Source organism: Lycorma delicatula, chromosome 12 (assembly GCF_047948215.1).
Source record: "Lycorma delicatula isolate Av1 chromosome 12, ASM4794821v1, whole genome shotgun sequence".
Lineage (NCBI taxonomy): Eukaryota > Metazoa > Arthropoda > Insecta > Hemiptera > Fulgoridae > Lycorma > Lycorma delicatula.
The window spans coordinates 15603819-15627831 of NC_134466.1; the positions used below are offsets into that span (position 1 = coordinate 15603819).

General features: G+C 32.7%; 1 protein-coding gene across 1 annotated transcript in view; it reads right to left on the reverse strand.

Annotated features, from left to right (window-relative positions):
• dally (division abnormally delayed protein) overlaps positions 1-24013 on the reverse strand; it is a 386150-nt gene that overhangs the window by 64065 nt on the left and 298072 nt on the right. Inside the window, exons 3-4 of the mRNA XM_075379536.1 lie at positions 18992-19505; positions 5700-5943 (exon numbers count right to left, since the gene is read on the reverse strand). Coding sequence (XP_075235651.1) covers positions 5700-5943; positions 18992-19505 — 758 coding nt within the window. The remainder of the gene's footprint in view (positions 1-5699; positions 5944-18991; positions 19506-24013) is intronic.

Sequence of the window (24013 nt, forward strand, 5' to 3'; positions counted from 1 at the left end):
CTCCAAAACTAAACCGGATACGGATATAATAATAAAAAGACAGCAGCTGGTTAAGACGTGGCAGTGAGGTGGGAAGAGTTGGGACGGGAAAGTAGGCCTAATAACACACGACACACACAGTTGCAAAGCGGTCGACAAATAATAGTAGCACAAAGGGGTGGTGAACAGTATGCGTCATGTGTCATCCTCATATATAATAATAAGGGTTGAATTCTTTTTCATCACCAGATCCTCAACTCTTTCTTTCTGTACGAAAACCCTTTATATACGTGTATCAGGTCGCTCTAGGGAAACTGTAAAAGAAAGAGATAGACAAATTTCCCCTTACATCAACAACTCTTCAAATTCATTCTTTATATTGGTACTCCTTTATTTGTGCGGTTCTTTTTTTAATTGTCCATCATTTTTGTTTACTTTAAAAAAGAATAATCCTAATTTGAAAATAAATATAGTTCACGTGCCTGCGCGCACTCACACAAACAAATTACCTACAACTCACTTGATGCGGATGGATAATAAAAATATCGGTAGTTGTTTCTAACTAAAAACAATATTTCTTAGTACGCTGTGTCATGAAGTTTAACAATGACATAATTTTTTTTTTTGTTGCTCGATGATATCGCCACATAAGTTTAAAAACTTTTACTTGGAATAAGACATGGAAATAGAATTTTGTAGCGTATGAAAAATGCCAAGCCCGACCGGGATTCGAACACGGGACTTCCCGATGAAAGACCGAGACTCTACCACTCCGCACGAAAATCGGCAATTATTATATAATAAGATTTTTAAGAGTAGACTTCGCTATTTTTGTATTGAACCGTTTGTTGCTCGCGATTTCGCTATGTGGATTTCGGATTTCTAACTAGTATAAGTATTCAAAAGAAACTTTAAATTTTTGCTAAAATTTTACCGTAATTTTTATAAGTTAATTTAGTGAAGATATCGGCAAATTGATCTAAATTCAGTTGAGCGACAAAATAATAATATTTCCCATCGAATTTGAACGGTAAAATGATGGCGAAAAAGAATCGCAATTATCTACTAAAATACGATCGTTATTCAATAAATATTGTTAAGAAAATTTTTTTTATAAAATCTTGGTCCGACCTCTAGTTCGCAAAATTAATTTATTTTTGAAAAATTGTAAAAAATGTTACATTTTGTTTTCAAATAAATTTCTAAATACAAATTTTCACGACTGTAACGTTTCCGATTGCTGAAATATAGAATTTTCATCTCAAAATTTGGCCCCCTTTGCCACCTGACAATTAGTGCTGAAAAATGGTAAAACCCTTGTCAATTTATTTTTAACGAAGAGTCAAAATATTAATTTTCAAAACTGAAATAATTCCTTTGGTTCTTTTCTCGGTTGAGATACACAATTTTCATAAAAAAATCAGGCAGGCCGTCCATATCTGAACAGAATGCGGAAGCATCGTGTACGCCTAGCCCGAAAAAGTTAATAGCAAAGCGCAGTTTAGAGTTAGGAATACTTAAATCTACGGTGTACAAAGTGGTGCGTAAGACGCTTAGATTACGTGCGTAAAAGATACAAAATTTACGTGAAATTAAACGTGATGAAGTAAAAAGATTGGAGTTCGCAACTTTAATCTTTAACATCGATGAAAATGAGGACTACCTGGAAACTGTCATGTTTTCAGATGAGGTGAAATTCCACATTAGCGGGTCAGTAAATCGACACGATTTGAAGATCAGTCACAATATGACATCATCGAACATCAACGTGACTTTCCTGAAGTCAATGTTTGGTGCGGATCGATGAATGACTGTATTATGGGCCCGTTTATTTTTGCAGAAAGCACAATTAACGAGGATATTCTGTGCGATATGCCTGAATTTTACATCTTTCTACAGATTGAAAATACTGAAGGAGAAAAAGAATTAATTTTTTATCAGCTAGACGGCGCTCCGCTGTATTACAGCAGCCGTGTCCGTGCTGCATTAAGCATTCCTTTTCAAAACAGGTTGATCGGAAAAGAAGGGCGGATCGCTGACCCGCTAGATTTCTTTTTGTGACGGAATATGAAAAACATTGTTTATTCGGAGAAAATCCGTGACATCAACCACTACGGGAGAGGATTGTCGTGGCAGTAGCATCCATTACACCCGACACGCTGGCGATTATGTGGGAAGAGCTGGATTACCGTCAACAGGATAACAAATGGTCCACATATCGAAGTGTATTAAACACTAAACAAAAACTTCAGAACTTACCCTTTCAGAATATATACTAATGTAAGTAATACTTTAATATAATGTTGTTGAAATAATACTCGAAACTGAGGAGCTATTTTACAAACAATCTGTAACGTATGTGTGTGTGTATATATATATATATATATATATATATATATATATATATATATATATATATAGGCTGTTTCTAAAATGGTGAGCTGCCTATAATTTTTCAAGTTCTACTTGTAAAATTAAACAAAAAGTATTCTTAAAAAAAATGGCAATTACTAATGTAATTAATATTATTAATGTTATTTTTATGTAAAAATTTATATCTGAAGTTCTAGTAGAGCAATCAGATTAATATTTGGTAAGCTTCTTGATAATAAAGTTTTAAAAAAAGAAAAAAAATCAAGAATTAAATATCTTCGAAAATTACAAAATGGCGGCCATGTTTATTTTTCAATTCGTTATATATCCGAAAATATTAATTTTATCAAAATTTATAATATTTTATAAAATATTAAGCCTTTTATTTTGAACAAAATGACATTTCATTTTTTTAAATCGGTTAACAAATAGCCGAGTTATGGCAGAAAATTAATGTTGTAATTTTGTGTCTGTATTCACGTCCTCCACTTTACGTTCAATTCGGATTAAATATTAATTGTTTTTATTTATTCTTAATTCTAGTATTGTTAATTAGTATCAAATTAAGGAATATTTTTTTCCAAAATTTGACCTAATAATTTAAAAAATAAAACTACTACCTGTGATAATCTTACGTTAATTATTGTAGAACATTAGGTATACTTTTTTTTTTAAATAAACGATTAACACTTGTTAAAAGTTATCAGACATGTTCAGTGTCCACCGTAACAAATTACGCAAGTCTTTAGTCTTTTTCTGAGAGATTGTCTTTATCTTTCAAAAATTCCGAGAGTATTCCTAATTTCTTGAAACACATTCTGTATCCTTTGTTGAAGATCCTTAAAGTCGAGTCGAATAAACAATAATATGTTTCAAATGGCCCCACAGGTAGAAGTTAGGGTTTAAGTCAGGCGATCGGGCAGGCCAGGGGAATGGCCCTCCGCGGGCTTTCCACTTTTCATGGAAAGTTTAACGCAGGAAATCTGATACAGACTGACTGAAATGTGCTGGAGCTCCATCGTGGTGAAACCACCACTTAATTCCTCTTAATTGTAGAGGTAGGTCTTCCAAAAAATGGTGGAAGATTTTCGATTAAATGAGCAAAATAATTTTCTCCATTTAAACGATTTGGTAGAATCACAGGACCCACAAGATGGTCATTAAAAATATTTGCCCATATGTTCAAGGAAAATCTTTGTTGATGGATTCTTGTCGCTCCAGATAAGCTGCTTGTGATAGTTTTGAACACCATTCCTGCTGAAGGAAGCTTCATTTCATGATCAACAGTAATAGTCGCTGTGTAAAATTATTCACAGTGAAAAATTAATATCGATTGTTTTATTATTATTTAATATCAAATCTTACTGTGAGAAAATTATTACTTAATTTGATACCAATTTACAATAGATAAAAACAATTAATATTTAATCGAATTGAACATAAAGTGGAGGACATGAAAACAGATACAAAATTACATCAATTTTCTGCTATAACTCGGCTATTTGTTAACCGATTTAAAAAAATAAAATGTCATTTTGTTTAAAATAAAAGGCTTAACATTTTAGCATATAACATAAATTTTCATAAAACTAATATTTACGCAGATATAATGAATTTAAAAATTAACATAGCCGCCATTTTGTAAATTGCGAAGATATTTAAGTCCTGATTTTTTGCTAATTTTAAAACTTTATTACAAAGACGCTTACTAAATAAATATTAATGTAATGCGATTCCTCTACTCGAACTTGAGATATAAATTTTTTTATTTATAAATTATTTTTATATGTATAAATTTTACATATTCCAAACGTGGCCTGCCTACACAATTTTTCCTTCTACCTGTCCTTCCAATGTTAAAGGGACTATTCCAGGATGCCTTAGTATGTGGCCTATAAGTCTGTCTCTTCTTTTAACTATATTTTTCCAAATGCTTCTTTCTTCATCTATTTGCCGCAACACCTCTTCATTTGTCACTTATATTTAATGTAATTAAATTTTTTACTGTTAGATTTAAAAGCAATTTTTTTAATATACAAATAATAAAAAATAGCGATGAATAAAAGTGGTTTTTAAAAAATAGTAAATTTATTTATATTCATAATTTATATTTAATTAATATACGGCATAAAAAAGTTTCTTTTATATCTTTTATATAAAGTTTCTATCTATAGAAATTTTTTTTCTTTTTCCTGTTTAGCCTCCGTAACTACCGTAAGGTATTCCTTCAGAGGATGATATGTATGAATGCAGATGAAATTTAGTCTTGTACAGTCTCAGGTCGACCGTTCGTTAGATACATGGTTAATTGAAACCCAACCTCAAAAGAACACCGGTATCCACGATCTAGTAATTAAATCCTTATCAAAGAAACTGCCTTTACTAGGATTTGAACCTTAGAACCCTCTAAGATTTACGATGACGAGTTTACCAGTAGACCGACCCGGTGGGTTACCGGTAGATTATAGAGTAGCAATAAAATAATTAATTTTATTACTCCATCAAAATTTTAAAATTATGAAAATTTTTAAATGAATTTATTATAATACAAAAAAAAAATTTTTAAATCCATCCTAAAAAGCAAAAATTTATGAGAAAGTACTTTTAACAGATTAACAGGCATAAAAAGACATATTTAAAACACCACTCTTAAATTAAACGCACTAAAAGGTAAAAAATAATGTTAAAACTTTACATAATCTTACATATCACAATCTTGTCAAATCCATTCTTAGATACCGTCCTAAAATTATTTTTTACCTTTTATTGCGGTTAATTTAAGAGTGGTGATTCAAATTTTTTTCTACATATACTTTATTTTCTACTTCATAAATTTATACTTTAGAGCTGCGCTAACGCATAGGTTTGAGCGATCTTATGTCATCAGACAAACTGAATAAACGGTTATATGAAATTTTATTTTTGTCTCGGCCGTAGAGAAAGTAATTTCCTTCAAATTAATCAATTTAAACGACAATATCAAAGACATGAATAATTCTTTCAGTAAGAAAATATGCATGTAAACGAGGTTGCATAAGTTCAAGGGACATTTTTTTTCACTTAGCAACTTAAGAGCATCTTAACGACTTGAAAATGTTGTTAAAATGTTTTGGTATCAGAAGCAAATCTGTATGAAAAATTTCAGAGCGAATGGATAAGGGGAAGCGCTTCAAAATTCGACTGAAATGTTCCGTACCACAAATCTTCCAAACATAGTCCAAGAGCGAGTTAATATAACAGTGGTAAAAAGAGAAACGGGTATGATAATATTTCTTTAATGAATTTTAATAAATTAATATATTCCGTAAGACAGGGTGCGATCTGATAAAAGCGACTATTATTCTTACCTTTTCTTGTATAGTAGGTCCATTCATCCCGGCAAACATAAATGTTTCAAATAATTTTGATGTTAATGTATGTAAAACTTGGTGATTCTCTTGTTCGAGTTGTTTCGCCAATCTCTGAATTTCATTTAAAAAATTATTCCACGGCAAATCTAATTCTTGCGCCCTTTGTTGAGTCAAACAACCTCTCATTACGTTCAAGCAATAACCATTGCACGGTTTAATTTTAGTCGATAAGCCTTGACACCTGAAAAACAAAATATATAATTTATACGTTATTATAATACAATAAACAGTTACAATTTAAATAGATTAAATTTCAATATATTAGTTAAAATTAAAGTTTTTTTTTTTTTAATTTAATTTTACGTTTAAAAAAATCGGTTCATATCGAATATTTGAATATTTTTAATTTATTCTACGCGTATAAAACTCAGCAGTTGGCAACACTACTGAAATGTTAAGAGTTCAGTCGGAATACTTTTTTATGCTATATAATTCTGAGAACGGACTAGGTTGATTAATTATTAGGAACGTTGTACCTGTTTTTCAGGTGGTTTTTATTTTATAATTTCTGGAAGGAAAATAATTTTTATTGCAGTACCGTAATCCTTAAATTATACGAATTCCAGTTACGTGTTTTTCAATTATATTAACTGACAAATAAAACGGAGATATTTTCAATTCGAACCGTATGCTGTTATTATAATTTTTTTTTTTTAAATGCTTGTTCAAACTTTAAACTCTTTACCGTATGAACTGAATTCAATCTTTTTAACATTGTAGAGAAAATTCCTTTATGATTCCGTTATTAGTTTTTACTAAGAAATTAAGTAAAAGAAAGATTCCTTTGCATAGATGTTTTAAGGTAATTTTTATTTTTTTCTGTTATCATTATTGTGGAATAACGATACGTAAGCTTATATCATGCTGAAGTTCAAGGTATTTCCATGTGAAAATTCGAGAAAATTAAATGGAAAACTTACGATAAAGACAAATTTATTCTGGTATTCTAGAGAGCCTAGCATTAATCTCTTAACGACAGCATTTTTCAGAATTTATTTTCATATTTTGTAGACGACCTTTTCTCACTTTTACGTTATGTTTTTACTTCCTTGTACGAAGTAAAGGAAGTATTGTGATCGCGAAAAATTTCGGTTTTCAGATTTCAATGGAAATATCCATTTTGACCATCCCTGAATCCATTTTGACTAGTTTCGGCGTGACGTATGTATCTCGTATAACTCAAAAACGATTAGTCGTAGGATGTTGAAATTTTTGATTTAGAACTGTTGTAAGATCCAGTTGTGCACCTCCTCTTTTGATTGCAATCGGCTGAACCAAAAATGTTCAAAAAAGCCCAAAATCCAAAAGAAAATTGGGTAACAAAAAAATGAAAAAATATCAGAAGTTATTTTTTATGTAGTTTTAATAACGTGTTTATGTAATTTAATAGACGTGCAAGGAAATCATGTGTTGTACACATCAGATTTTTTTCTTCCTAGGATAGCATTTTTTAAACAAAACTTATGAAAATATTAAGTAATAAGTAAATTAAAAAATTTAAAATAAAATCTAACTATCTTCGCCGATGACCTAATTACAGCTCAAAAACAAATCGATATTTTCAAGTAAACTGCCCAAAGAACTAGACTTCAAATTTCGTTTGGAAAAAACCCAAACCTAAAATAACAACCAAGAGAAATAGAAAAAACGGGAAAATTAAAATCGCTGATAAATTTAAATATCTAGGCGATGTAACTCATTAAAATGGATTAGACAAATATGTGTTGAAAAACCAGACAAATAAAATGGAAATGGCTTTCCAAGTAACCAAAACCTTTTACGATAAAAAATTTCTTACAGTGCGAAATTCAGACATTACAACAGGGTTATAAAAACTGAAAGTCTTAACGCAGTAGAAAATTTACCTTCTCCGGACAACACGGACCATTTTGCAAAAACCCGCGCGAAAATCGGTCCAGTAGTTTTTTAGTCTAAAACGGACACACATACATACGAAAATTGCCTTTTATATATACAGAAGAAGAAAGTCTGTTTGTATATTTGTTTGTTTCGTAAATATCTCGATAACGGCGCTATCTAGCGGGTATAGTTTTCGCAAAACGTTTTCTTTTCACGTATATTCTGAAAACGAGGCAAATCGGTCTATAAAATCAATTTTTCTAAATATCTCAATCCTAGCGCCAGGTAACGGTCAATTTTTTGGATAAATATTTATTTTCACGTAACTAATATATATTCTGATTATAAGCCAAATCGGACCATAAATACAATTTTTCGAAATATCTCGACCGCCTAGCGGGTAATTCAGAAACCTTCGCGGGCGCGCGCATTACTCGCCAAGGTGTCATCGCAATCTGATGATTGGTAAATGAACGCATACGGGACAAACAAACAAACATTCATTTTTATATATATATATATATATATATATATATATATATATATATATATATATATATATATGTAAAAGATTTGAAAACACAATCGACATAATCAAAGAACGGAGAATTAGGTTTATACATCCTAAATCATTTTTCATGTTTCTTTATCAAATTAAAGAGAAAAACAATATTTTACTTCTTTATCTCACTTAAAGAGAATGAATAAGAAAAATAAACAAAGATTTTCAATTTCTTTGATAAATTCAAAATCAAAAACATTTGACTTCTAGAAATAGGAATAAGAGAAGAAGAAATTTTAGACAGGGAAATTAAAAAAAAATACATGTGTTTAAAAGATTTAAAGTGGAAGAGGAAACAACAGGAGAATCGTAGAAGAATATAGAGAAAGATTAAGAAAAATGAAGACTGACAAGTGACAAAAGATAACCTCAAAGGGATTTGTTCAAGCGCTCCAGAGATGATGACTAATCCTAAAAAAATTTCCATTTTCCTTTAAATTTTGGCATTTGAAATTAGCGTTAAATTATAGGTTAGAGTTTTTGAAATTATGCGTTAATTTTATAATTAACGCATCGATTTTAGAAATCGATTTCTGTAAGGTGTTTACAAAGATTCAGGCGATAGAGAGTGCCGAATATAGCATTATTTGCTTCACTTAGTTTTCGTTTTGGCTTTCACATTAAAATAAGCTAAAAATAGTTTTTGCGAAAAAAAATATATAAATACTGATATCGCAGGAATGAAAAACTTAATTGAATTGAGCTTTTTTTTTTATTCGTAGTGCGAAAGAATACAAAGAGTTCTTTAGGTGTAATTGTGAGTTTTGACCTTGATTGGGTTTTTTTTTGTGGAGCCTCAACCAAAATTTAACATGACCTCAGCCAAATAGTTTAATTGGAATTATTATTAATATATGCACACAGTAAATATTGTTTATAGTGACCTCCAAGGAACCGACGATTTTAGGTCATTATAACCGTTTCTTAGGTAGCTTAGTGGTACTTCTTTAATATCCCATCTATACGGGTACAGTAATACAGTAAAATAATTTATTTCCGTAATAAAATAATATAAAACAACAAAAATACGCAATAATAAATAAAATACGGGAGAGAAAAAGTATAAAAATTAATTTTTCTGCAAAAAGTCGATTATTTTGCTTTGTTTCGAACATTTCGTGTTGTAATATAGTTTTTGAAAGTTCTTTCCTAAATAAAAAGAAACACTCTTTGTTTATTACTATAAATTTCAACTGAGAAACCGGAAAACGGCTTTCATTGCCGCTAAAACTTGTGGAAGATTTGGCGGGTTGATGACTTCATCGTTATCATTACCTACGTTCCCGTCCATTTCTGCTAGTACTGAAGCCACTACATCGTCATCTGTTACGGTTTCGTACTTCCTAAATCTTCGTCAACCTCTCGATAATCTTCAAACAATGTATTTGACAACGGTCGGCTTTGCAGATTATTGTCCCGTTCCGCTAAAGATTCTTCTTCGCATTCGACGTCAGTAAATTCGCCAGCCTACGGTAAAAATCCTGCATGTCGAAAGCAATTTTTTATAGTCAGCGGAGAAACCTTATTCCACGATCTTTCTAACATAATTATAGCATCCAGAATAGTTATGTGCGTTTCCTTTTTTTGGCCTAAATCCTGTTTCATTTGTAAAGTTAGGTGTTTTTTTAACGGTCTTTTACCGACTTGATCTAAAGGCTGTAAGAATGCTGTTGTTTTCGGTGGTAAGAACACTAACTTTGAACACGAAACATTTTCAACGTGTGGATGAGCTGGACTGTTGTCAATCAGCAGTAACTAGTTGTTTTCAATCTTTAATTCACGGTCCCGTTTTCGTAACCAAAACGTACACTTGTCGCCCAAGCTTTCTTGTTACTTTCGTACACGAAATTATCAACTGTTATCCGAACGATAACAGATACGAAACGATAATAAAAGTTGAGACAACTTCTATGACAGAACGCTTACGTTGACATAATTTTAAATACAGAGGGTCCCATATAAAACGCAACCCATCAATCAATCATCCATGAAATTTCAAAAGTCAAACTTACTCCCCTACTCGTTACTGAAATGGACTCGTCCAACATCTGAACATCCCGGCGACGTAGTAGAACACTACCGATAGTAACAGCAATGCAATTATAACGTTCAGTCTATTGCTAGAGACAAGATGGTGTTTTCGCTAGAAGAACGTGTTTTGATTGTTGAGTCATACTTCAGTACGAAATCAGCAGTTGCAGTGCAAGATTTGTTTCGCCATAAGTACCCAGATAAACCAGCTCCTAAAAAAATATCAGTATTAAGGTTAGTCGCAAAATTTAGACAGACCGGTTCTGTTAATAACAAGGAACACAAAAGATCTGCGTCAGTGTTGAATACAGATACAGTCACTGAAATCGAAGACCGATTACTCGCCTCGCCAAATAAATCGATCAGACGTTTATCTGTTGAAATTAATTTGTCTAAATCAACCGTTCATCGGGCGACCAAACGATTACAATTACGACCTTATCGCATTCAAACGGTTCATCGACTTCTTGAGCCCGACAAAGAAAAATGGGTACAATATTGTCAACGGTTCCGTCGATTTCTGCGTGAGGAATTAATGTTATGTATTCGTTATTTTTCACAGATGAAGCACGGTTTCAACATGACGGTGCGACATCGCAATACGCAGGTTCAACTTCTGATTTCGTTGAGGAATTCTTTGGTAATCGTGTTATCGGTCGAGGCTTGTGGCCACCAACATTTGACTGCGGCGGATTTTTTTCTATGGGGTTACCTCAAAGAAAAAGCCTACAGCCACGAACACTTGAATAATTGAAAGTCAATATTGAACAAGCTGTATTAAATATCCAGCCACAAACTTTGAAAAAAGTTGCAACAAAACGCTGTAAAAAGAATTGAAGCTTGTATTCAAGAAGATGGCGGCCACTTCCAACATTTACTCTAAATGTAAAGTAATGGATGGTAATAATAGAAATTACATTTACATTTACACATGCCTTTTTACTATTTCAATACGTTGGGTTGCGTTTTATATGGTAACACCCTGTATATGACGACCAACAATTTTAACCACGCAAATATTAAAATACAAAAAAATTAACACGTGAAGTTCGATTATGGTTACAAATATGACGAAATACATGAGTTCCTGACGATGGAAATTGCTTCCGAAAGCGTTTGAACGTTTCAAATACGATTGTTGATATGCGGTTTTTTTAATTATAATTAATTTAAAATATATATCATTTTATTTAAATACAACATTTTTCTACAACAGCTGTACATCAGCGGCTACACTAGCGCTCCTTGTGGTGACGGGATATTATTGACGCAGTTTACCCACTTAGCCGCTAGTTTGAAGCATTTTTTGGGGCGAGGATGCGATTTTGAAAACGTTTTTTTTTCCAAATATTATTATTTTTTGATCGTTAACAAACGCGCCTAAGAAAAATAAGACCTTAATCAGGCGAAATCTCGAGATACCGAGGGCGACCTTGCTCTACAGCCTCACAACCTTTACCTTTTAAGTTGAAAATTTAATGGCATCAATGCCCCATATATAGAAGTAATTCGACAGAGTTTGATCAAAATCGGTCAAGTAGTTCTGGATATATTTAGTGATTTGAAGGCGACACCGAACACACGTATGTACATATGAACATCCGAAAAATGTCCATCCGGTTTTTTGAGTTCCTTAGGTATCAAATAGTCAAGATCCGGTAAAAACCCCAAATTCCTAAATTGGACCGATTATAATAATTTCCCTTCTATAACTATAGCTCTAAATGGGAGACTAAAAATACCTTATAATCAATGAAATGGGAATTTTAACATAACATTACTTTAACTCTAACAGTATGTTTTAAAAATATATAAATTGGGATGTATGGTGTTCAAAATAAAAAAGTAATTTTTAATTTTAAAATTGAAATATATAATCGATCGAAATAAATATTTTATTAATATCGTTTAGAGTAGAATACCTTAACTGTACGAATAATATTTCGTTTCACTTGACCTTAATACTCGTAGTTTTATAAAGAAAAAGAGTCTGATGTAAAAAAAAAGCATATATTACTTGAAAGAACTTTAAAAAGAAACATGTAGGACAGAAGAAGGAATATATGGTAATTCCCAAAGGGAACATTTTAAGTTCAAAAACATAAATAACACCACCGGGAATCAAAACATAACCTTTTAAAAAAATATATAAAAATTTTTATATTCCGTATTCCCCATTTAACCTACGGTAAAATAACAAAATAAATATATCATATTACTGAAATTAATCTTTATAAGATTCATATTATTCTTCTGTACTGTTAAATTCTATTAATATAAACCACCTAGTACAGAATATTGAGGTAGGAAAAATAAATAATCGTAATTTTATCATAATAGTATTTTCCTGATAACCCGCATCCTCAGACATAATTGAAAACATTTAATTGAGAATTTAATTCATTAAATCATGGCCGAGGATGCAGTATCCCTATTCTACTCTGTACTAGGTGGTTATGTTAACAGAATTTAAAAATATATATATACAGTAGAGTCTCATTTTCCGACATAAACGGGCCGGCAGAACGTCGAGTAAGTGAAAATGTCGGGAAATAGCCCGACAAATAGTTAAGAAAAACTCTATTAAAAGTCAAACTATAATAAAAGAATGGTGCGGTTTTGAACATGGTTTAAATTAAAACAGAATTACTTACAGTTTATGTTTTTTATTTTCCAAATTTGTCGTCTCAAACATTTTTTTACATAATTAATAAATTTCAATATGTGCGCCCTTAGTCGCTCGACAAATGTCCAAACGATACTCGACTTCTCTCCAAACATTAGTTAACATTTCTTCGTTATTAATCCTGTTTTTTAAGCGGTTTAGGTCGCGAGTTTTTTTGGGTATAAACAACGTTTTTGATGTACCCCCCACAAGAAAAAATCGCAAGGTGTCAAATCTGGACTCCTTGGAGGCCAAAGTACGGGTCGTTGCCGGCCTATCCATCGATCTCGAAATTTTTCGTTCAAAGCGTCCGTGACGGATGCATTGAAGTGCGGGGGAGCACCATCTTCTTGGAAATGAAGTCGATGAATGTTTTCGAGTTCATCCGGCTGAGGAAAGCAATAATCGGTTAACATGTCGAGATACATAACTCCATTAATTGTTTTTTCAGCGAAGAAGTAAGGCCCTATTACACGATTTTTCATCGCACCGCACCAAACATTAACTTTAGGCGAATCGCGTTGTTTGTCAATAATTGCGTGTGGGTTTTCACAGCACCATATTCGTGAATTGTGTCTGTTACACATCCATTCACATGGAATGTAGCTTCGTCCGTAAAAATTATATCGTCTAAAAATGATTCGTTTTCACTTATTCTGTCCGACATTTCAACAGCGAAATTGTAACGTTTTACACCATCATCGGTTTTCAATTTCAGCAGTATCTGGATTTTATAAGCGTGTAATTTCAGTTTTTTACGTAAAACTTTGTGAACTGCTGATTTTTGAATACCTAATTCGACGCTTCGACGGGGGATGGACTTCCCAGGACTTTTAATCGCCGATCGTCTAATTAGTTCAACCGTTTCTCGTTTGGTACACTTGGTCTGCCGGTTGTTTCTGTTTCTTAACCTATCCGGTTTCTTCGGATCGTTTGAACCAACGTGTTATGTTATTTTTTTGTGGTGGGTTAAGAAAAAGGGAAAGGGGCGAAATGGGGGAAAGGTAAAGGAAATATGGAAAAAATGAAAATGAGAAAAAAGAAAAGGGTAAAAAGGAAAGGTTAAATTTTATGAAGTGTAAATATATATATATATATGCGTGTGTGTATAGATATATTCGTATCTATGTTCATATATACATTAAAATCCCTAAAACATGTAACAATTTGACATCGAATATGAACAAAATGTAATTGAAATTCTATGATTTTTTAAAAAATATAAAATGACTTACTACATAACAATCCTTTAATGCGGGATAAATAAATCATTTTCTAAATTATGACAAAAAAAGATTTTGTAAAGCGACAAAGAATTTATTGTTCGTATCTACAAAAATTTATAGACGACGTCCAGAGTTAAATCTTTTACAACTGTGATTATAAAAAAATATAATCCCCGTAAAATTATCACATTTTAGAGGACGATGAAATTTATAATAAAAATTTATTACAAATGATTGCGGTGGTTTTTTATTTATTTATTCATTCATTATTCATTTTCAACAGATCCAAATCGGGTCCAATTACTGCGAATGAGAATAAACATTTGTATAAATTACAGTTAGATTACACTGACGTAAAATACAACAAATTAAAACGAAAGAAAAAAAAATTTTACTGGCATAAAGACTAGCTCTACATAACTACTAGCACTAATATTGGTTACAGTTATGTTTTCCTCTTATCTATTATTGTGAGTTGTAAACTTTCATGCTTCAATGCAGTACAGTTTCGTTCTCTACAATTGTCTTTTTCTACAACATCTTATTCGATCGAGGAGAAGGTTGATATAATAAAAGCTTATATGCTTTCTGTATCCTTTGAAGAAACGCGAAACGAAATATTAGCAGAGGAATTTAACTGTCCTATATCGAGTAGTTTATGAGTAAATACGAAGCTGATTGTAAAACCACCCGCCACTTGCCAGTTACGTAGCGTCATTCGTTTTTTTAATCACAAGGAAGATAGATCTGTGCGAAGTTTATTGTAATAATGCTATTGGTGATGACTGCTTAATTAGAGAATGGTGCAAGAAATATAGGAAAAAGCGAACGAATTTGTACGACGAGGAAGGAAGAGAGCGACATTCCATTGCGAGTGATGAACCCGTTGAAAGAATGAACTTGTCGTTCGTAATAAACGCCGCTTCATAATTACTGAACTTAGTGAAAATGTTCATAAATTTTTAAAAACCATTCTTTACAAAATTGTTTATAAAAAGATCGGCTTTCGTATGGACTGTACACGGCGGGCACTAAAACTACTTATAAATTTCTACATAACGAAAAAAAAAATGGGAGCGTGACTGATTTTTCTTCAGCGATACAAGAATAAGGAAAATTAATTTCTTGATAGTGTAGTTACAGGGAAAGAAGCAAACGTTTCGGTTCATCGATATCGAGATAAAGATTATTCGAAAAACAGTAGATGAACACACAAGCCCAAAGAATTCAAACACACAAACAAATTTATGAAGGCGGATTTCACAATAACCGGTTACTTTAAATAAAATTATACGAATATACGGAATGTCGGATAAGCGGCTGTAACATACATACATATATATATATATATATATATATATATATATATATACATATACGAGCTGCGACAATAAAGTAATGAGGTTGATTTTTCTTTGCAAGATGTGGCAACCCTGCAGCTTGCGTAGGCACACCATCTTTGACCGTGTTCTATAAGCTACTTCTAGTCCAAGCGGCACATTGATGCAACTGCTCAGTCGTGAGTTGTGCTCTAATAAGTGAACAGGTGTTTGTGTCTCTCGTCACAGAAATGAAACCGCAAAATATTGCGCAACGGTATGCCATTTCTTTTTGCGTTAAATCGGGTGAAAACGCGACGACAACTTACGGTAAGCTTCAGAAGGCTTTTGGAGAGGAGGTTATGTAAAGAGCTCAAGTTTTTCGGTGGCATAAAATTTTTAGTGAAGGCAGAACGAATGTTGAAGATTAAGACCGCAGTGGACGACCATCAACCTCACGGAAAAGATGTCAACTTGACCAGGGTGCGTGAAATCGTACGATCTGATCGAAGATGAAGATTATCCATGAAAATTATTGCAGAAGAATCAACATAATTCGTGAAACGGTTTGTCTAATATTAACTGAAGATCTTGGTACGAGAAAGATTTGTGCAAAATTGGTCCCCAAATATCTCACACAACAGCGAGAAACACGGAAAAATGTGGCAGCCGATCTGTTAGAGCAAACGGAAATCAATCCAGATTTGTTGAGCCGGTTATCACTGGTGATGAAGGTTGGTTTTTTCAATACGATCCAGAGACAAAACGCCAAAATTCGCCAATGGTGCTGCTCAAAGGGATCAACCGGACCAAAAAGAGCTCGCATGTCAAAGTCAAAAGTAAAATGCATGCTTGTGTGCTTCTTCGATTCCAAGGGAATTGTTCATAAAGGGCGGGTGCCTCGTGGACAAACAGTTAACCGATATTTCTACAAAGAAATTTTAGAAAGACTTCGTAAACGAGTTCTTCGTGTCCGTGCCAACATTGCTGATAATTGGATTCTGCATCACGATAATGCGCCATCCCATACTGCTCTGTCAGTACAGCAATTTTTAACCTCAAAACAAATTTCAGTACTACCACAGCCACCTTATTCACCAGATATCGCTCCGAGCGACTTTTTTCTATTTCCAAGAGTCAAAATGGCGGTCACCATTTTCAAACAACACAAGATGTCCAAAAAGCTGTGACGAGGATCTTGGAAGATATTACAGAAGATGAGTTCCAGAAATGTTACCATCAATGGCAGTAGCGCTGGAATAAGTGTATGTAATCAGAGGGGGACTACTTTGAAGGAGACAACACTAAACATGACTAAAACGGTAAGCAACATTTTTTTCCACATCAGTCTCATTACTTTATTGTCGCACCTCGTATATATATATGTATGTATATATACATATATATATATATATATATATATATATATATATATAAAATATCCCTAACTATAGTAATATTTAACATAGCAGATGTTTGTCATGAAAGTGTGACAAAACTTAGAACAATAAGAATGGACGGCGAAGGATGCTACCGAAAGGGATCAATTTTTTTACTACAGCTAGCAGTAAGGCTGTACTAAAGAGATTTAGGCAGAAATACCCCCTTATATCCCTTTATATGCCCTATTGGAAATGTTTAGTTTTCATCTGTACACAAAACTGAAAAATTGGCTGGCTATTCGACACTTCAAAAGCGGTAATGACTTCATTAATAAGAGTCAACGAATGTATGGGCACTTTGGAAGTGTATTTCTTTGACGAGGGAATTGACAAACTGGTGTCGCGATATAACTGCTTGAATTTGGTCAGGGGCTATATCAGTACGTAATATAAGTGATATGCAACCGTTTTATATGGTGCATTTTTACTTCCTTGTACGAAGTAAAGAAAGTATTGTGATCGCGAAAAATTTCGGTTTTCAGTATCCATTTTGATCATCCCTGAATCCATTTTGACGTTTCGGCGTGACGTCTGTACGTACTTATGTATAACTCGAAAAAGAATAGCCGTATGAAATTTTGAAATTTAGCCGTATTGAAATTTTAGATTCAGGACTGTTGTAATATCTAGTTGTGCACTACCCCTTTTGATTGCATTCGAGTGAATTTTGGGCTTGTGCCAAGCCCAAAATATAAAAAAAAAAATTTGGATTTTGGACTTTTTCGGCAGTAATAAGTACTCAACTCACCGGTCTGGTGTAGTGGTGAACGCGTCTTCCCAATTCAGCTGATTTGGAAGTAGAGAGTTCCAGCGTTCAAGTCCTAGTAAAGTCAGTTATTTTTACACGGATTTGAATACTAGATCGTGGATACCGGTGTTCTTTGGTAGTTGGGTTTCAATTAACCAATTATCTCAAGAATAGTCGAACTGAGACTGTACAAGACTATAACTTCATTTACACTCATACATATCATCCTCTGAAGTAATATCTGAACGGTAATTACCGGAGGCTAAACAGGAAAAAGAAAGAAATAATAAGTACTCATTGAGAGCTTTTCAACGATACTTATCAACGGTACTTTTCAACGGTACTTATTTTCATTGGTTCCAGCGTTATAGCCAAATAAAATTTAATTAATGAAATATTTAGATCTTACAAGGGCAAGAATCTTACATCGCTTCGAATCCGACTTTATCTCTCTTTTTTTATTTATTTAAATGCATTGATTTATTAATAACTATTGATCTCGGATTGTAAAGAAAAAAATTACGATAAATAATAATTCCATAAAAAAAATAAAGTATTACAATATATCTTAAGTTATTAATGAAATAAAATGTTATGTACTTTTCATTTAAAAAAATGTAATTAAAATGTATGTAATTTAATTGATGTACAAGGAAGTCATGTGGCGCCCACATCCATTATTTTTAAAATTCCCTTTTATTATTCGACCGGACATTAATTGATTAATAGTCCTTATAGAAAAAAAGACATAAGTTTTGCTATTTTTAGTAACTCCTAAAAATTTATTAAATAAATTGAAACTTCATTAAATAAATTAAAACTTTCGTAAAAACGCAGAAATGAACAAGATTTAATTTACTATGAAACTCAATCTGTTCCATTGAACAGGTTCAAACAATATATAAATTTTCAAAAATATATTAAATAATATATTTGACATATTCTACGTATTAAATCTTGAGAATTTCAAATAAATATAAAATATTACTTATTTGATTTAATGTTGACTACACTTGTAACATAAAGAGTATATCTTATTGACAAGTGGATTAATCTACGTCAAAAGCTCTATTAGTATTGGCTGTAGTCATAGAAACAAATCGCACCCCACCTTTTCTTTTCCAAGCATAGCATTGACTAATCGTTCTTAAACGCGGCTTCTGGTTCAACCAATCCCGGCTTCAATAATCCTTCCGTTATTAAATAACTATTTATTTCTATGTCTTCCTGCCTTTCAATATCCCGAGATTTCCGTTAAATAATTCTTCGAAAAGAACTTTTTAATAAGCAGATTAATCGTATTTTGTTTCTGTTAATTTAGATTAATAAGAAAATATTTTATAAATCTAAAAGGAATATATTATTTAATTACGTACCTTGGACAATAATAGAGTCGTAATAAAGCTTGAAAGCAACCGTCCAACGCACCGTTCGACCAGCTAGAAGCCATTATATGATCGGTTGTATTTAATACTTCACTACCCAGTGTTAATGCTTGAACTAATGTTCTAGTACGTTCTAAAGATTTTGATAAAGTCGAAGAGATTTCTTTAGGTAAATCTCCAAAAGGTAAAATCGTATTCGAAGCCTCTTTTAAACATACTTTATATTCTTCGGTAAAATCTCTCCAATGTAAATGAACCGCTTGATGGTACACTAACGGGAAAATATTTGAAAAGAATTCTAATACGTATTCCATTAATCTATTCGAATCTTCTGGAGGTATTGATGTCGTATACGGTAATGACGTGTTCGAATTTATGTAATTAATTATATCGTCGTATAATTTGTGAATAGGTTCGTGGGCAGATGTCGCCATTCGTTGGTAAACTGTCGACAATAGTTGCATCGTTTTGTTCTCAGATTGTCTTGTCAATTTTATCACGTGATCTGAAACAAAAGAATTTTTTTTTAAAAATACAAATTATTTTATATTTAAAAAATATACTGCAAGTAATATTTTACTAAAAGCATTCGGAAAATTTAAATATAAAAGACAGGATTTATTTAAAAGAATTCTAAATAAGTATTTAGTTACGAACGGTTATTTAGTTTCAAGGTCATCCAAACCAGATATTTCTTTCACCTTCGTAAACAAATGATAATAGTGCGATAAAAAATATACTGCAGCCATAACAGAAGTGGATGAAGAACTTCTACACAACCTCTCCTTTAAAACTTACAAGTTAAATAAAATAAACCAGCAATTGCGACTCCTCCGGAGTAGGGATCGCATCGCTCCCTCCTGATAGTTAGTGCCCCGTTGTGGCGTATTTCTGCTAGCCTATTAAGCGTTAGCACCGAAAGGACTTCAGTGGACGGTCTGAAGGGGAATTACGTCGGGAGGACAGGCTTCATAAGCCTAGCCTTCCGCGGTCGGCCCATAAAATGGGTTCGATAACGCCGGTTCAACAACGGATTGGAATGCAACTAAATCCGTCTTAAAATCACTAAATAATAAACAAAACTTGGAAAATTAGACCCGCCATTTAAAATAACCCTTTTAAAAAACACGTCCGATTAGATCATCCAGCAGCAAGGGACTTTGTCCAGGTTCTGCGATAAGTAGGGAGAAATAAACTCCCGCCAACTTTGCATACCATTCCATTCCAAAATATACTGTTCAAAGAATCGTTCAAAAAATTACCGTTTGTATTTCTAGATACAAATTTTGAGTAATAAAAAATGTGTGCGAGCATTATCTTACGATAAGCAAAACCGTCATTGTGAATTTTAATCGACGATACACAGCTGTTTTAGAGCCTCGCACTAAATATTTAAATAATTTCAGGAGAAGCTTCATTCGCGCAAAGGAATCGAATGACTGAATGAATTTTGAAAGTCATGAACGAAAAATAATATTGTGCAATTTGCAGATAAAGCCCGATGAATTCTACATATCATTTTACCTGTTAGGAAATTATGAAAAAGTAATTTCCCAAGAATTTTTATTATAATTTAATCTTCAAATCTTTGTATAATCATAGTTGATAAATATATAAAAGGCAAATACAACTTATACCAACACTAACGAAACCTCTTTAAATTTGTTAGGCTAATAATCAATCTTTTCTGTTAAGATCACTATAGTTTCTATGTTGCTTACCTTTCTTAGCTTCATTCTATAACTGCAGTATAAGCCCTCATCGAGAGCTTTTCAACGACGTATCACAACTGGTACTTATTTTTATTGCTTTCAGAGTTACAACCAAAATATTTTAATTAATGAAATATTTGGATCTTAAAAGAGCAAGGCACATCGGATCGAATCAGACTTAATCTCTCTTTTTTTTAATTTAAATGTATTGATTTATTAATAATTATTAACCTCTGATCGTAAAATGTTTATTACGATAAATAATAACTCAATAATAACAATAAAAATAAAAAATATTTTGTGTTGTTAATAAAATAAAATGTTAGGTACTTTTCATTTTGAAAAAATGTGTATATTTAATAGGCGTATATGTGTAATGTGTATATTTAATAGGCGTACAAGGAAATCATGTGGTGTCCACATCAATTTTTTTTTTTACCATTTAATTATCTGGGTTTACGTGGATAAAATAAAAATGAACTTCCAGTTTCAGAAAGATCAAAAATCATACGACTTTTATTTTTCTTAAATGTTTATAAAAAATAAATAACAACAGTAATAATAATTATAAAATAAATTCTACTACCGTAAATCCAGCATTCAATATCGTACCAGATGTTAAAACACAATTATTTTCGATAAAAATAAATCGATGCTAAAAATATTATCGATTATCCATTTAGAATCTGTTGATATTTTGCCGGAAGGTTAGTTTCATATTACGATAATTTGTTTCGTAAATTGGTAAATTGAATATAATACGTAAACTAGTTAATTTAATTTTTATCTATACATCGTTCGTCATCGAACGATGTCGAACCCTTTTTTCGCATTTCCTTGATCAACCTTCATAATTAAAAAAAAAACAAAAAAAGAACATTTTTACCCAAGAGTAATCAATTTTTGACACCTAATAATAGCATTGCGAGACGCCGCCCGCCAGGGCAACCCGCTTGGAGGACCTAGCTGCAAAGGCGTGACGTAGCACGCCCTGCAGCTAGTTAAAAAACTAAACAAATAATATAAAAATTGAATTAATTGTAATTGTTAAATACTCTTTCGTTATTTCTAATTAAATCCTGTAATTATTTTTAACGATATTTCGAATACGCATTTTCTATTGTCAAATTACTTTATATACCTTATGGATTACTTTAGTTCATTTGTTTTGGCAAGATCTTTCTTTTCTTGCTGATTTGTTGTTTTTTCAGTAATTTCTAATGGTTTCAGATCTTCTTGCCCTTTCTTGTTCAGAGTACACACGGCTTATTGTTTTTTTTGGGTTTTGATAGGAATGTTGTTTCTTTATTTTTTAATTTCTCATAGTTTCCGGTTTTCGTTTTTAGGTTTTCACGGGTTATGCCTAATTCCTCCATGTCTTTCTGTACTTCGTATAACCAGTTCGGTCTGCTTTTCTTGTTCCAGAAAAGTTCGATTATCCGTCTGATAAGTCTGTTCTCTTCCGTTCTGAAAATATGTCCTAGAAAGGGAATTCTCTTCTTTCTAAATTTATTAGTTATAGGGATGATAGTTTTGTAAATATCTTCGTTTGGAATAATTCTCCAAATCCCGATTCATCGTCGTAGAATCTGTCTTTCAATCTTTTCCAGTTTGTCGGTAAACCTTGTCTGGTACGGTCCAAATACGGTTTCGCATCCGTTAAGTATTTCTGGTCGGATAACTGAGTAATAATGTCTTATTTTTGTGTTTATGGACATGCATTTTTTGTTATAGATGTTTTGTGTTTTTATTGTGGCTTTGATGAGTTTATTTATTCTTTCATTCCAATTTGGATTTTCTTGGAGGTTGTGTGTGATGTTTTCCCTCAAATATTTAAAGTTTTCTACTAGTATATTATTATATAAAAAAAAGTGAAAAAAAATTATATTTGTAGATTACGGTGACACAGGACTGGAAGAGCGCAATGGATTGAGACTTTTGAGATATGGAAACGGAGAAAATAAGATGGACTGATAAAGTGAGGAAATAATTAAATTTATTAAAAATGGAAAAACACTTATACGGGAAGTAGAAAAGAGTAAAAGAAGCAGATAGCGCATGTGGTTGGAGGGAGTTGTTGACAAATGCATCGGCGATCATTAGAAGAAGAAAGAAGCGAAGAAAAAGAATGATAAAAATAATGGACGAGTGAAGAATGGAAGCTACACGGAGATGAAGGAGAAGGCTTGGGACAGGGATGGATGGAAACAGCAGGTGCCATAAGAGACCAGTCGCCTGGCAGACATCAGATAATAATGATGATGCCAAAAAGGGGGAAATTAGTGTATTGGTATTAAAAATCATTTTTTAACTTTTTTTGTTTTTGGATAATGAGAAAAGAATAATCAGCTGATGGCGAAATCCAGCCGGTCAACCGATCATAAAGGCATAACGCCCTAGCGAATAATAAGAAAATTAACGCTTTTAACACTACCATCTTACAAAGTTTTAGATTGATTAATAGTTGTAACTTTTAGCTTTTTTTTGACGTTTTTGTTTTTGATTCACAGTCATAAAAATTCAAGAATTTTCAAATAAGATGGAGGGATAAAATCTGTTCGTTCGAATGCAGGAGTGGTCGAGAAGTCCCTTTATACTATCATAAATCCAGCTTAATAGGGGTTCTACTGTTGCCAATTCACACCGCTGATATCGCTCAATGTTACTGGAAAAGGTTGGAAGAATAAGCCACGATGGGGATCTTCCGGAATGTTCATTCGTGATGGGATAATCTTAGTCATATTCGTGTGTGGATCGATGGCGTATACAAGTGCGTTCACTGTCAAAGAGCGTTGTTAGTTTGTGTGTGGGTTCAAGAACGTCCACACATTGGTAAAACGTTTGAGAACACTATAAATTATTTCTGCAAGTGTTTTGGGAAATCGTCATCGGTACGACAAACGTTACCGACACGGCAGAAGAAGACTTTTGCAACGGGAAGTGTTCTTGATACCCCACGCAGCGGGAGGCCGATCACTCGAACTGAGACGTGTCCTGCTTTGTATGCATCGCTTCAACGATCACCGGTGAAATCAACGCGAAAATCTTTCTGCAGATTTAAGCATTCCAAGATCGACAATGCGAGATCACATGCAGAAGCCCTTGAAAGTTAAATGTTTTCGTCCGGCCACAGTTAATGAATCGAATGGAAATGACCTTCATCGACGTATTTATACGCGTCAGTTATTGCTTGAACGCTTTCCAAGAGCAAACGATAAAAAGATCATGTTCTCAGACGAGTGTCCGATATATCGACGCTCTCGTAACCGAAATGTTTTTTCTAGGCGAAAGACGACATCCT